This window comes from Ips typographus, linkage group LG2, assembly GCF_016097725.1.
Source record: "Ips typographus isolate SLU linkage group LG2, UJ_Ityp_2.0, whole genome shotgun sequence".
NCBI classification, from domain to species: domain Eukaryota; kingdom Metazoa; phylum Arthropoda; class Insecta; order Coleoptera; family Curculionidae; genus Ips; species Ips typographus.
Genome location: NC_138423.1, coordinates 643,890 through 659,505, shown reverse-complemented (window position 1 = coordinate 659,505; position 15,616 = coordinate 643,890). Strand labels below are relative to the sequence as shown.

Here is a 15,616-nt window from a genome sequence, read left to right as displayed (position 1 = left end):
TGTGAACCTATGCTAACCTAGTGGCCGATCACATAGAGTAATCAAAAACATGGTTATGCTGTAATGGTTATTTTTTAAATATTATTAAAAAAAAATGCTTAGGTGAACCTATGCTAACCAAGTGACTGATCACTTAGATGGCAACAGCGGACAAAGCATCTCGTCGTAGTAAATTCATGGTTAGTTATTGTTCACAAGACCCAAGTTTTCTATTTACCACACCACCACAGTTCTTTTAAGAGCTATTGTTTCTACGCTTTTAACATTCTGTAAGTACTTTCATAATATTATTATTAATATTTTTATTTTTTTTATGTCGGCTGTCACGATCTCGACCAAAATTGGCACAATTACTAACCTGTTTTGAAAAAAAAGTGGGAGTGTCTATTATGATTTTTATTTAGCCATTTGGTTTTTCCTAAATTCGGAATTACTTACTATTACAGTATTTTTTTAGAAAATGCCTGGAAAAATTCTCTACAGACAAGCCCAGCAGTTAATTTTTAAACTTTGTGAATATTTTGAATTTGAAAAAACTAATGGAGGACCTTTAGAAGCTTTATCATCTGTTCAGGAAGAAAATAAGAAATTTTAAGACCTTACATATTCTTACTGATGTATTTTTTGATACTAGAAGGTTGCAGCTGCTTTGAGAATTTCCCGCAAAACTGTTTATTCGATTCGGAAAAAGCAAGCAAGTAATCTTATGATTTCCTCACCTAGAAAACCTAAATCGAGACGTTATCGACGGGTCAAGACCACTGATTTATCTGAAAGCATTAAAATGGATGTTCGAAATACATTATATGATATGTACAACGATAGTGTTAATAATAGTAAAATATATCTACTTTTGTAAGAAACATCTATTAACATTTCATTGTTTCCAGAGACTGAGATTTTTGGGTTGCATTATAGATTTTTCATAAAAATTTCTTGAAACATATTAATAATAAAGTCATAGAAAAATAAAATAAGCGTCTAAAATATTTTCCAGCGGGTTTAAAATAAAATAAATGGATTGCAACCTGAAAATGAGATATGAGATACTACAGCATCACTCAGAATGTCTTATTGAATTTTTAATTTGTTGTATTTATTTTAGAGAAACATGTAACCATCTAGAACCTAAATCAAGAGCTTAAAGTTAAAGAAATACTACATATTGGTGATACATCTCTGCGAATTTTGGTAAATAAATTAGGTTTCAAATTAAGACGGAATTCTATGATCCAAACGGAGACTTCTCATAAATACAAAATGTTATTTCGGTCAAGATATTTTTGATTTGCTTTGGTATAAGGTTCTTCTTCTTCTTTACGTGCCGTCTCCTTTAAGAAGGTTGGCTATCATCATGGCGATTTTTATCTTTGAAGCTGCGGATCTGAACAAATCAACAGAGCTACTGTTGTACCACTGCCTTAGGTTGTTCAACCAGGAGATGCGTCTTCTTCCGATACTTCTTTTACCCTGTATTTTTCCTTGTATAATAGTTTGCAACAGTGTGTACCTCTCCCCTCTCATCACGTGGCCCAGATATTGCAATTTTCTGATTTTGATTGTGTTGATTATTTCCTTCTCCTTTCCCATTCTTCTCAACACCTCCTTGTTCGTTGTTCTGCTCACCCAGCTTATTCTGAGGATTCTTCGATATGCCCACATCTCGAACGCTTCCAGCCGGTCAGTGTCGCACTTCTTAAGCGTCCAGGCTTCCATTCCATATAATAGTACTGGAAATATGTAGCATTTAAGCATTCTGATTTTAAGATGTAGACTAAGATCTGTTCTGGTTAATGCATTCCTCATTTTATTAAACACTGATCTAGCCTTTCCGATTCTTGATCTTATTTCCTGTGAATAATCATTATTGTTAAGGTTGTATAAGGTTGTATAAGGTTGTTAAGGTAGGTATAAGGTTGTTTTAGTGCAAATTTGCAGCCAAAGATCTCTACTTTCTGACTGACAATACACGCAAAGTTTTAAACGTGACGAAGCTTTAGACACGCCCTTTTCTATAATATGAACACAACAGGTTTGTTGACGAAAACTTGATTTGATTCATATGATTATAAATGACGTAGCCTTCGTGACGCACGGGTAAACTCACTCCGCGAGAACAGTAGGAAGGTGGGTAAGACAGAGAAGAAAATACTGGAATAAACACGTAAACAGAATGGAAGACAACAGACTTGTAAAAATTGCAAAATGTAAAAAAACAAACAATTTTGTTGGAAAACAAACCCAAGGCAGACCTCCAAAACGCTGGACATCAACGTTCGAAGAGGTATTAGGACAAAACAGGCATTAGCCTACCCATATTAAAAATAAAAAGAAGGTAAAATAATCATTGCACAGGGAAAGGTTGCAAGCAGAATGCACGTAGTGCATCATACCTAGTTTTAGCAATGACAAATCACCGCTATTGCTATGCAGGAATATGAAAATAAGCGACGAACGATATTTGGTTAGTTGGTTTTCAGTTGGTATAAATAAGGCTCGACATTCGTTAGTAAGGTCGGAGTGAGTCAGAAGACTCCGTCTCGTGCCACAAAATGTAGTCATTTCTAAATTATAAACCAAACCCTCCAGAAAGTTTTGCTCATCGTCTAACGAATGTAAGTACAATCTGTTAAAGTGTTACTTTTGGGAATTATGTTTGGTGGGTTCACTAAGTTGATAAAACAACCATTTTGTCATTTAGTTTTAACTACTACCTCTGAAAGGGCTTAACAATTTAAATGTGACAATATATCATTTCATTCTAGTATTTACTGTTATTACTTACAGTTGCAGTTTCGTCCTCTTCGTCCTGGAGGACAGATACACTGATAGTCCCCGATGGCGTCGATACAACTGGAACCATATCCGCAAGGATTAGAAGCGCAATCGTTAACGTTAATCCTGCAATCCGGTCCTGTAAACCCGTTTGCGCATTCGCACAGGAACCAATTCACTCCGTCTATGCATTTCCCGCCGTTGTAACAAGGTTGCGGACTGCAATCGTTCACATCGTCTTGGCAATGGTTACCTTCGAAACCGTCTCGACAGATGCACTGATAGTAGTCTCCCGTATTTACACAGGTTCCTGTTGAGAATTGAAGAGTTTTGTACAGAAAAGTAAGTTTTCGAATCATTTACGACAATCAGTGATGAGGGATTGAAGGAGATAAAAGCAGAAGAGTTTAAGTGATGATTTTTTGTCGCAATTTACTCAAACTCTTTTGCTTCTAACCAAGTCTAACCTAACTTACCTCCATTCGAACATGGATTCGAAGTGCAAGCAGTCTGTTTGGCAATATGACAAGTAGTACCCTCCCAATCGGGCGGACAACGGCACATAAAGCTGTTCCCTAAATCCTGACAGGTACCACCATTCTTGCACGTGGAATGATCGCAATGACTGTCTTTAAGGGTGCAAGTTTTGCCTTTCCACCCGTTTTTGCAGTTACATTCAAAGTCCGCAATTCGATCGATGCAGGTGCCGTTGTTGCGACATGGATTAGGTGTGCAATCGTCACTATCTGTTATACAAACAAATTTTAAGTAAGTAAGTGGGAAAAAAAAGGTATAATAATAACATACTTATACTGCACAGCGCTCCTTCCCATCCTTCGTTGCAGATACATTGGAAGGAGTTTACTTTGTCTACGCAGGTTCCGCCGTTTTCGCAAGGGTTCACTTTACAATCGTTGATGTCTGTTTGGTAACGAAATTTGGTTTATTTTCAGTTTCACTAAATTTGTTAACAACTTACTTTCATGACAGTATTTGCCAGTGTAGCCTGGCTGGCATTGGCATTTGTAGCCAATTCCCGGTTGGTTCACGCAATGTCCGTGCTCCCCACATTGACTTGGAGGTGATCGCCTACTGCCACCAACTGATACAACTACACAAGACTGCATACCTGAAAATGACAATATCACATGTTATTAAACATAAAAGCGGTGACAATAATGTAAATTTATGTCCTTAAAAATGTTGGCTACCTTAAAATTGAATCTGTTTATAATAGTGATGGGTAAATTACTGGTAAATTACAAATACTGTTTCCGGTAGTTCAAACCAATGACACTGCTTTTCTACCTGACTGTACCAAATTTTATAATGTTTTTTCAGGTTATTTGATAGAAGATTTAATAAGGATTCCAAAAATGTGTTTAAAACTGCCATTTTCTCATTCCAAGTAGGATTTACAAGCAATTTTGTCCCTAATTGTCCTTTCAAACTGTGTTTCTGACAGTTCAAAATTTAACTCCGTTTTTCTTTCTGACTGTTCTCAATTTCGTAGTGTTTTTTATGTCATTAAATAGAAAATTTGATGAGGATTCCAAAAATGTGCTTAGAACAATCATTTTCTCACTCCAAGTGGTTTTTAAAGGCGATTTTGTCCCTTACTGTCATTCCAAACTGTGATTTTGGCAATTCAAACTTTGATACCGCTTTTCTCCGTGACTGTTTCAAATTTTGTAGTATTTTGTCAGTGTAGTAGATAGGAAATTTAAAGAGGATTCTAAAAATGTGTTTAAAACAGTCATTTTCTCACTCCAAGTTGTTTTTAAAGGCGATTTTGCCCTGACTGTCCTTTCAAACTGTGTTTCTGACAGTTTAAAATTTAACACTGTTTTTCTTCCTGACTGTTCTCAATTTTGTAGTGTTTTTTTATGCCATTAAATGGGAAACTTAATGAGGATTCTAAAAATGTACTTAAAACTGTCATTTTCTCACTTCAAGTGGATTTTACAGACGAGATTGTCCCTTACTGTCCTTTCAAACTGTGTTTGTGGCAGTTCAAATTTTGACACCGCTTTTCTCCCTGACTGTACCAAATTTTTAAGTGTTTTTTTAAGTTATTGGACAGTAAATTTAATGAGGATTCTAAAAATGTACTTAAAACACTCATTTTTTTACTCCAAGTGGATTTTACAGGCAATTTTGTCCGTTACTGTCATTTCAAACTGTAATTTTAGCAGTTCAAACTTTGACACCGTTTTTCTCCCTAACTGTACCAAATTTTTAAGTGTTTTTTTAAGTTGTTGGACAGTAAATTTAATGAGGATTCTAAAAATGTACTTAAAGCAGTCATTTTTTTTTCTCCAAGTGGGTTTTACAGGCAATTTTGTCCGTTACTGTCATTTCAAACTGTGATTTTGGCAGTTCAAATTTTGACACAGCTTTTCTCACGGACTGTACCAAATTTTTAAGTGTTTTTTTAAGTTATTGGACAGTAAATTTAATGAGGATTCTAAAAATGTACTTAAAACAGTCATTTTTTTACTCCAAGTGGGTTTTACAAGCGATTTTGTCCCTTACTGTCTTTTCAAACTGTGTTCTTAACATTTCAAATTTTGACACCGCTTTTCTCCCTGACTGTACCAAATTTTAGGGTGTTTTTTTAAGTTATTGAACAGGAAATTTAAAGAGGATTCTAAAACTGTGCTTAAAACTGTCATTTTCTCACTTCAAGTGGGTTTTCAAGGCGATTTTGTCCCTGACTGTCCTTTCAAACAGTGTTTCTGACAGTTCAAACTTTGATACCGCTTTTCTGCGTGACTATATCAAATTTTGTAGTATTTTGTCAGTGTAGTAGATAGGAAATTTAAAGAGGATTCTAAAAATGTGCTTAAAACAGTTATTTTTTCACTCCAAGTGGTTTTTAAAGGCGATTTTGTCCCTGACTGTCCTTTCAAACTGTGTTTCTGGCAGCTTAAAACTTAACACCGTTTTTCTTCCTGACTGTTCTCAATTTCGTAGTGTTTTTTTTATGTCATTAAATAGGAAACTTAATGAGGATTCCAAAAATGTGCTTAAAACTGCCATTTTCTCACTCCAAGTGGGTTTTACAGGCGATTTTGTTCCTGACTGTCTTTTCAAACCGTTTTTCTGACAGTTTATATTTTGACACCATTCTTCTCCCTGACTTTACCTGATTTTGTAGTATTTTTTATAGATAGAAAATTTAATGAGGATTCTAAAAATGTGCTTAGAAACATGATTTGGTCACTCCGAGTGGATTTTGTCCATGACTGTCCTTTAAAACCGTGTTCAAATTTTGGATCACGATTTTTAGATGTTTCATCAACCCAGCTTTTCTTAAATAACTAAGAAACGGTGAAAGTTACGAAAATTTTGCAAGGAATCAAAAAGGTTCCTAATCAACTCCTTAACCCAACACCGTTAGTTTGCAGAACGGTTTTTGCTTCCGGTATACAAGGTGTGCATGAAAATTATGTTGATTGACTGTTTTTAGTCACGCTGCATGCAATTTTTCAGAGAGAGTGTTTTGCTCAACACCACTACAAAGAGGAGCTTAAGACGGTTAATTTCAGTGACTCAACCTCCCTGAACTCACAAAAATAACCGAGTTACAGGGTGCTCAAGTTTTTTGAAAATTTGTTGCATCAAACCAGTTTTTGCTAAATAACTCAGAAACGGTGAAACTCAGAAACGACAAATTTGAAAAAGAGCAAAAATGTTTTTTCACAATTTGTCAGTGCTGCTACCAGACAGGGAGTGCAAGAAAAGTGTAGTGTGATCCATGATTGGAAAATGATATTTTTCAAGCAAATTAGACCCATAAATTTACTAGTCAAATTGGTGAATTTTCCTATAACACTGAAATTTACTTTACCACAGTAAATTTACGCCCATCACTAGTTTATAAGTGATATTTTCAGGACGAGAACGATGACTTGAAACAGTGTTACTACTTTTTATGAAAATCACAATATTATGTCCTCTAGGACTTCTTCTTAGTTCCCATCACTAATAATGATTACATTCATCGATATTTTCACATAATACCCAGCTAATTTATAGCGAACCAAAACACGAAACCCCCGATCCTTAATTACATCGAATTATATCTAATTCGATATCAAATCTTCATAATACAATCACGGACGTAGAAAAATTGCGCCACAACAATAGCACCGAGAGAACTCTGTTTACTCTTCTGTTTGGGCCTCGGAGAGATGGTGCAAGTCACCGATGTTGTATGGCCACAATAACGCCGATGAAAAGATACCAAAGCCGGCTGTATCATTTTATCTAGATCTTGATTCGGAGGTTAATTCTGGTATTGTACGATTGTTGCCAATAGGTTAATTGAGTGAGCTGGTTGCCGATCACCAGACACACGAACAATGGACTCAACTTCCTCGATTTCTATTTATTTCTAATAGGAAGAACGACTGTTTGGATTCTGGGAATTTGTGTCGGTTTTCTGGGATCTAGATTGAATATTCTGCATATTCAGAGATGGGGGCATATGAATCCCCTGGCTGACAGGTAATTTCAAGGGGAGCTAAATCTGCGGGGAACTCGGGACCGCCCGCTGGTTCAGAAATGAGACCGGACCGTATCGTCGTTTCGTTATTTGTCTGCCACGGTTTATACTCGTATATATTTAAAGAGAATGCTTAATTGACACGGATGAGTTAAAAAAAGGCGTGATAAACTCCCTAAAAAGGATCGCCTCCAATATGAACGCTTATAAAAATCAAAAATTGTTTAACGCTGCATTTTTGTTAACAGTAAAAAAAACTCGTAGACGTATTACACGTTTAAACACTGGCTTTAAGCACGGTAATAAAGATTTTTATGATTATCGTATTAATGGTTATGTTATTACGTTTGACATTGCGGGATACGCCTGTACCGGTTTTTCTTATTCGAATTATATACCCGGCCGGTTTGCCGAACTGGAACGTTGCAGTACTTAAAACGGAGCAAAATGAGTTTTATTGACTGGCTGACATCGCTACATTTTGTGCACAACCAGCGGTTTACCTAAGAACCCGCAAAAAAAAAAAAAACGGAAAACTTACCGTTGTCGCATGGAGGATTTTCGCAGAAAATCTTCGGTTGGCTGCAATTCTTTCCCTCCCATCCTTCGGGACAATGACAGTAGTAGTCGTTTTGGGCTTTGAAGCAGGGAGCTCCATTTTGGCATGGATCCGGATTGCAATGGTCGTAATCGTTCTAAAAGTAAAACACAATTTAATAAATTCTTGTTCCAGTGTTTTAAAACCGTTACTGCCAACCACAGACATCTCTTAACGATCAACTTTTACAATGTTGCCACATTGTCCATTTTTAAAATCATGTACTTAGAAATCATCATTAACGCAAATTTTGCCAGAATGTAATTTTTCCTTAAATCAATTAATGCTGGGTTTATACATCGCACAATGCATAACTTAATGCATAACATAGAAAGTTGACTTTACAGTAATGCCTACTGTCGTTTATACAGCGCACAACACTTGCACAATACCGCATAGAAAGTTTATAATTTTTAACTTTCTATGCAATGCGAAAACCGCTGTACGCGTGCGCAAAATTTTGTAATGTCATATTTTGACATCCGCCGTCCGTCATCCGTCATTGTATTGTGTTATTGTTTTGCTTATGAATTGTGGATTTGGATTGTTCAAGAATTGTGATTTGTTATTGATTTTGTATTTGTGATTTTTTGGTCATTTAGTGCAATAAAAACAGTTGAAGTGTCTACGGAAAAAACAGAGTTTAGTGGTAAAAATTATCTAGAGCTAATTAGTTTTTCTTTACATCAAGAATTTATTAAACAATTGCAGATGGAACCTTGGCAACAATTGGGGCTTCTACTCTTAATGGGTGCTGCAGCTACAGCATTAAGCTTAGATGTCAAGAAAAGGAGAATACGGAGGTTTAAAACGCGACCTATGAATAGAAAACGCAATGAACATAGTGTTTTTGAAAAAATAGTTCAGTTTGCAGAAAAACATGATACAGAGCAGTTTTTCAAATATACGCCTATGACTCCAGAACTGTTCCATAAGTTATTAGCTCGACTAGACAAGACAAAAAATCCAATTAGCACAAAACAACGTCTTGCCCTTAGTCTGCAGTAAGTATATTCTCAATTCCAAATAAAAATGTGTAGTATTGCCAGTTCTGTTTTTCAGTTATTTATCAGAAGGTTGTTCTATGCAGGAAATAGCATGGAATAATAACACCTGAACGCTGGCATATTGTGTTGGGAGTGGTGGTTGGAATCATCAGGGATGGCATGGTCGGTTTGTGTTGGCTTTCTAAATATGGAGAATTCTAATATATTGTTGCAAAGCGAACTTTTGATTATTAGTTAGGATTTCTTTAGTTATTTGTTGTTACCCCTGTATGTTACGTTGCTTTGTTTACGTTCTACATTCTTTTGTCTGTGTTCTAGAAAATCCTGGCTCCGTTGCTTATATAGAGAGAGATTTATGTTATAGCTTAATGAGTGTGAGAGAGAAAGTCAATTTCATGAATATTTGGGAATTTTCTAGAAACCATGGAAGCCTATATAAGCAGCTGAACCAGGCCTGGTTAGTTAGTTGTTGAATTGATGGTTGTAGTGAAGTTGAAGTTGTCAGATAGCGAGGTTAAGTGTCAATGTCAGTTTATTGTTTGTAAACAATATACAGTGTTGTACAAGAAGTGTGTCATTAAGGAGTACGACGGTACATTTGGTGTCAGAAGTGGGATTGGAGAATCGAAGAAGAGATCCAGAGGAAGACAGAATAAACCGACAAAAGCAGAAGGTGTGTTGAATGCCTGTGAGTACACGACAACAAAGCGCCAAAATGGATGAAGGAATGAAACAACTTATGGAGATGATTAAAGCAATGCAAGCAAGCCAAGACCAAAAGTTCGAAGAAATGAAAGCGAGCCAAGACCAAAAGTTCGAAGAAATGAAAGCAAGCCAAATAAGTCAAGAGCAGTTCGAGGTGTTAAAAGCAAGTCAGGATCAAAAGTTCGAAGAAATGAAAGCAAGCCAAATAAGTCAAGAGCAGTTCGAGGTGTTAAAAGCAAGTCAGGACCAAAAGTTCGAAGAAATGAAAGCGAGCCAAGACCAAATTAAAGACCAGTTTCAACAACAAGATGAAAAATTAGACCGAGTAATAAATGAAATAAAAGGAGAAATGGACAACAGGATGGAAATTTTGGAAGAAAAGGTAAATGAGAGGATAAGCGGTATGGAGGAGACCGTTCAGACCTTGCGAGAGGAATTTGACAAACTACAGGAAAAGTCTTCAAAGCCAACCGTAGTCGCCAGTTCTAGTGTCTGCTCAAATATTAAGCCCCCAGTTTTCGACGGTAAGACCTCATGGCAGGTTTACAAAAAACAGTTTGAGGCTGCCGCAGAGGCCAACAATTGGACATCAAGTGACAAAGCCACTGCCTTGGTTTTGTCACTTCGAGAAGAAGCACTGGAGGTTTTGCAGACTTTGGACGAGAGCCAGTACAAAAACTACGACGACTTAATCCAACATTTGGAGATGAGATTTGGAAATAAGCACCTAGAACAAGTATACGAAGCTCAGTTGTCTAGTAGGACCCAAAGAAGCACGGAAACACTTCAACAGTATGAAGCCGACATTGCTCGATTAGTTTGTCTGGCCTATCCAACGGCCTCTCACGACATTAGAGAGCGAATGGCAGTACGGGCTTTTGTACGAGGTCTTAAAGATTGTGACACAGAGCAAGCAATACGATTAGCGAGATGCCAAACATTGCATGATGCTCTTGCCTACGCTTTGGAGTTTGAGGTGGTCAAGCAAGTATCACGAGGACATACTCGAGTGCGTCAAGTCAGAAGCCTTACACCGGAACCGAGAAACCGATATTCCAATTCAGATCACACAACTCAGTCAGACTTGAGTCGTCAGCTGGAGGCATTTCGAAAAGAACTAATGGGAGCGTTAAATAGAAGAAGTCAGAACAACCGAAACGCTCAAACCACCACGTTTACTCGGTCATTGGAATGCTGGAACTGTGGAGAAAAGGGGCACATTCAATCGCAGTGCCGCAAACCTAGAAGAATGCAGAACCAGGAAAACGAAGAGTAGCCAGTTTTCCGGGGCAAAAGCTGGCTATGCAACACTGTCAAGCCCCACCAACCATAATTAAAGTAGCCCGTCTTCAGCACGAAAACACCAGCTTAATAGTGACCGGTAAGATTTGCGGCCGGGATTGCCAAATGGTTGTTGATACCGGTTCTTGCCATACTATCGTAAGGCCGGACATAGTGAAACACTGCAGGATTAGCGACACTGGTACAAAGTTTATATTGGAAACTGCCGCTGGTGAGTCAATGCCTGTTCTGGGAATCCATGAAGCTGAAGTGAAGCTTGGGCGACATGTCTTCAACCATACCGTTTTTGTGGCCAACATAACTGATGACGTCTTAATGGGCTTAGATCTTATGGAGCAACACAAGTTCCAGCTGGATTTGGAGAATAGACTGATCGAGACTGGACAAGACGAGATTGTTATGATGACACCCGAACAAGATATGCGTGTGAGGAAAGTCACGTTGCAAGAAGATGTCAACTTACCTGCAAGATCAGAGACCATCGTAAAAGTTAATTTGGACAGAAAAACGGAATTGAGCAAACTTCAGCTGATAGAACCGAGTTATGAAGAGGAAGATGATGCTGTAAAGAAGGGAGTTCTTGTAGCCCGCACCCTAGTCCAGCAGAAAAACGGCCAAGCATACGTAAAAGTCGCCAATTTGAAAGAATGTGGTCAAAGATTAAAAAAAAAGGCGATATAATAGCCAAATCCGAACCAGTACTTATGGTGACTAAGGAGTCGCACGAAACAAAACCAAACCCCGACAGTGACCTTCCTGAGTGTTTGGTGCACTTAATGAAAAAGACGAGCTCAATTTTGACTGATCAAGAAAAACAGACTTTTGGCCGTTTGCTTCACGACTACAAGGACGTGTTTGCCTTAAATGAAACGGATTTGGGAAGAACTCATTTAGTGAGGCATAAAATTGAAACAGGGGATTATTTGCCCATTAAACAAAGACCCAGACGGCTCCCATTGGCTAAGCAGGCAGAGGTGGAAAATCTTATACAGGACATGGCGGATCGCGGCGTCATTGAGCCATCCACCAGCCCTTGGAGTTCTCCTGTGGTACTTGTTACTAAGAAAGATGGGTCGACAAGATTCTGCGTGGACTATAGAAGACTAAATGAAGTTACTAAGAAAGACAGTTATCCCTTGCCCAGAATAGATGACACCATAGACACTCTGGCTAACGCAAAGTGGTTTTCCACCTTGGATCTAAAAAGCGGATACTGGCAAGTGGAGATGGATCGACGGGACAAAGAGAAAACTGCCTTCTCAACTGGAAATGGCTTGTGGCATTTTAACGTCATGCCTTTTGGACTTTGCAATGCTCCGGCAACCTTCGAAAGATTAATGGAAACTATTCTACGAGGATTGACTTGGAAAACCTGTCTTGTTTATTTAGACGACATCATTATTATGGGCAAAACATTTGAAGAACACCTGCAAAACGTTGAAGAAATCTTCAAGAAGTTCAGAGGGGCAAACCTGAAATTAAATCCGAAGAAATGCAGCTTTTTCCAAGAAGAAGTCGAATACTTGGGACACGTTATATCGTCAAAAGGAGTAAAAACCGACCCGAAGAAAACTGAAGCTGTAAAAAATTGGCCTGTTCCGAAAGACAAGCATGAATTAAGAAGTTTTCTGGGATTGTGTTCCTATTACAGAAGGTTTGTTCGTGGATTTGCTGATATAGCCAGACCCCTACACAAATTGACGGAGAATAACCAGCCCTTCGAATGGACTACAACATGTCAGGAAGCCATGGAAGAACTGAAAGTAACCCTTTGTTCTCCACCAGTTTTGGCTTTTCCACGACCTGGGGAAGAGTTTATTGTGGACGCAGATGCTAGTAATATTGGTTTAGGCGGAGTTTTATCTCAAATCCAAGATGGTGAAGAACGAGTGATCGCCTATTTCAGCAAATCACTATCAAAGCCAGAGAGAAATTATTGCGTAACCAGGAAGGAGCTGTTAGCCGTAGTGAAAACAGTCGAGCAGTTTCACAAATACCTGTACGGACAACGATTCAGACTAAGGACGGACCATGCCTCTCTGAAATGGCTATTTCAATTCAAAAATCCAGAAGGACAAATAGCTCGATGGTTGCAAAGACTTCAAGAATATGACTTCCAGATTGAACACAGAAAGGGACGTTTGCACGGAAACGCGGACGCAGTGTCACGAAGACCTTGTGTGGAAGGTTGCAATCACTGTAAACGCCTGGAGATAGCTGAATTTGGAAAGCCTTGTCGAAGGATCGCTCTGAAAAATGACATCGCATGGGATCGGGAAAACTTGGCTGCCGATCAACGAGAAGACCCCGATTTAGGACAGATAATTAACTGGAGAGAGCGTGGAGAAAGACCAAATTGGGAGGAGATTTCCGCTAAGTCTCCAACATTAAAGGGATATTGGGCATTATGGGAGTCCCTTATTATTGATGGAGATTTACTAAAAAGAAAATGGGAAAGTCCGGATGGGAAAGAAGAACGACTACAGGTAGTTCTGCCAAGAAACCGAGTTAGTGACGTACTGAAAGAAGCCCATAATGGAATTGGTGGAGGGCACTTTGGCATCAACAAAACGTTAAATAAAGTTAGGGAAAGGTTCTATTGGCTACAAAGCCGCTCAGATGTAGAAGATTGGTGTCGGCGTTGCGCAGACTGTTTCAGTAGCAAGGGTCCCAAAACTCGGAGCCGAGGATGTATGAAGCAGTATAATGTCGGAGCTCCGTTTGAGAGGATTGCCGTTGATATAGCTGGACCTTTTCCCAAAACTAATTCCGGAAATCGCTATGTCTTGGTCGCAATGGACTACTTCAGTAAATGGCCAGAAGTGTACGCAATACCAAACCAGGAAGCCGCTACTGTAGCAGAAGTTCTGGTTGACAACTTCTTCTGCAGATTTGGAGTACCGAGGGAGCTGCATTCGGATCAAGGGCGTAATTTCGAATCGGCAGTATTCACGGAAGTTTGTAACCGATTGGGAATTAAGAAAACCAGAACTACTCCATTACACCCACAGTCAGACGGAATGGTGGAACGTTTCAACCGGACACTAGACAACTACCTAAGGACAGTCGTCGATAACAATCAGACAGATTGGGATCAGCACATTCCGTTGTTCCTGATGGCTTATCGATCGGCAGTACATGATTCCACTGGCAAAACACCAGCTAGTGTTGTCTTCGGAAGGGAGCTTCGTTTGCCAATGGATCTTCTTTTTGGACGACCGGAAGAACCCCCAGCGTCTTGTGATAGCTATTCAGAAAAATTGGCGCAACGCTTGCACGTGATCCATGAGGAAGTCCGGCAGAAGTTGAAATTTGCAAGCGACCGACTAAAGACAAGATATGACAAAAGGGCCAACAGCAGCGGATTCCAAGCCGGTGATCAGGTCTGGTTATACAATCCTGCTCGAAAGAAAGGAAAGTCGCCGAAGCTACAGAGGTCATGGGAGGGACCCTACGACGTTATAAAGCGTCTGAACGACGTCGTCTACAGAATACAGCGAGGACATCGGGCGAAAATGAAAATAGTTCACCTGGATCGACTTGCACCTTACCGACCACCCAAAGCTGGTGAAGTTGATGATCGGGACGATCAACTCTAGGAGGGGGGCAGTGTTGCAAAGCGAACTTTTGATTATTAGTTAGGATTTCTTTAGTTATTTGTTGTTACCCCTGTATGTTACGTTGCTTTGTTTACGTTCTACATTCTTTTGTCTGTGTTCTAGAAAATCCTGGCTCCGTTGCTTATATAGAGAGAGATTTATGTTATAGCTTAATGAGTGTGAGAGAGAAAGTCAATTTCATGAATATTTGGGAATTTTCTAGAAACCATGGAAGCCTATATAAGCAGCTGAACCAGGCCTGGTTAGTTAGTTGTTGAATTGATGGTTGTAGTGAAGTTGAAGTTGTCAGATAGCGAGGTTAAGTGTCAATGTCAGTTTATTGTTTGTAAACAATATACAGTGTTGTACAAGAAGTGTGTCATTAAGGAGTACGACGGTACAATATTGTTGTTATTAAAAATGGTTTTTTTCCCCCTTTCCAACTTTACAACAGTAAGCACACCTTTTTTGCCTTATCGTCCTTGTCTCTTATCTGTGCTTGACATGATTGACAAATGGCAAGTGACAGAAAAATAACATTTCACACTGCAATGACATTTATCACGTGTTGTCATAAACTCTTTTCATTGGTTAAAAATTATATGTTGTGCGACTGTATAAACACCAAAAAGAAACACGTGATTTCTTGTGCAATGTTATGCATTAAGTTATGCATTGTGCGCTGTATATAACCCAGCTTAAGTAATTGGTGATCTGTTGATTTATGTACTACAACAACGTTTTGAATTTTTTAAAAAATATCATATTTTCCTCTTGTCCTCCGAGGTCACCGTCCATCATGTCTTTCCCAGGAAGGTGGACAGGTCACTAGGGGTCATCTCATTTATGTCGGCCAAGACTCACCGAACACACTCTCTTATTGACGATAACTCCGGACACGCGCATAAGAAATGCCCGACAGTTTCATCTTCCTGTTCACACATCCTGCATAGAGGTGTGTCCACTGGCCCCATAGTATGGAGGTGTTTTCTTAGTTGACAGAAATCCTACTGTTTTTCCTGGTCTTCGCCAAATATTTCTTCGGCGCCAGCTTCCCAGGGTCACCCAGGGTGATCTTGGCAAGACTGCATTCTTTGATTCCATCCCATCTCTTTAGGGA

The 15,616-nt window shown here is 38.9% G+C and overlaps 1 protein-coding gene and 2 long non-coding RNA genes across 9 annotated transcripts in view; 2 read left to right on the top strand and 1 right to left on the bottom strand.

The window, feature by feature from the left end:
- Positions 1-3,993, top strand: part of LOC145724111 (uncharacterized) — a 37,192-nt gene extending 33,199 nt beyond the window's left edge. The window contains exons 1-7 of one of the 4 annotated variants that reach the window (XR_014176931.1): positions 355-1,303; positions 1,916-2,615; positions 2,788-3,117; positions 3,276-3,304; positions 3,365-3,543; positions 3,596-3,703; positions 3,766-3,993. This is a non-coding gene — a long non-coding RNA (uncharacterized LOC145724111). Of the gene's footprint in view, positions 1-354; positions 1,304-1,915; positions 2,616-2,787; positions 3,118-3,275; positions 3,544-3,595; positions 3,704-3,765 lie in introns of those variants that run through there. The other 3 variants (XR_014176930.1, XR_014176928.1, XR_014176929.1) reach the window with 3 other exon arrangements.
- Positions 1-15,616, bottom strand: part of Ser (protein serrate) — a 223,794-nt gene that overhangs the window by 6,597 nt on the left and 201,581 nt on the right. For 2 of the 4 annotated variants that reach the window (XM_081972144.1, XM_081972146.1), the window contains exons 11-15: positions 7,827-7,980; positions 3,755-3,904; positions 3,583-3,696; positions 3,243-3,521; positions 2,786-3,085 (exon numbers count right to left, since the gene is read on the bottom strand). In XM_081972144.1, the coding sequence (XP_081828270.1) occupies positions 2,786-3,085; positions 3,243-3,521; positions 3,583-3,696; positions 3,755-3,904; positions 7,827-7,980 (997 nt within the window). The remainder of the gene's footprint in view (positions 1-2,785; positions 3,086-3,242; positions 3,522-3,582; positions 3,697-3,754; positions 3,905-7,826; positions 7,981-15,616) is intronic. The other 2 variants (XM_081972145.1, XM_081972147.1) reach the window with 1 other exon arrangement.
- On the top strand, positions 8,035-9,616 carry LOC145724112 (uncharacterized). Its single transcript, XR_014176932.1, has 3 exons — positions 8,035-8,532; positions 8,595-8,887; positions 8,946-9,616. It is a non-coding gene; the product is annotated as an uncharacterized LOC145724112 (long non-coding RNA).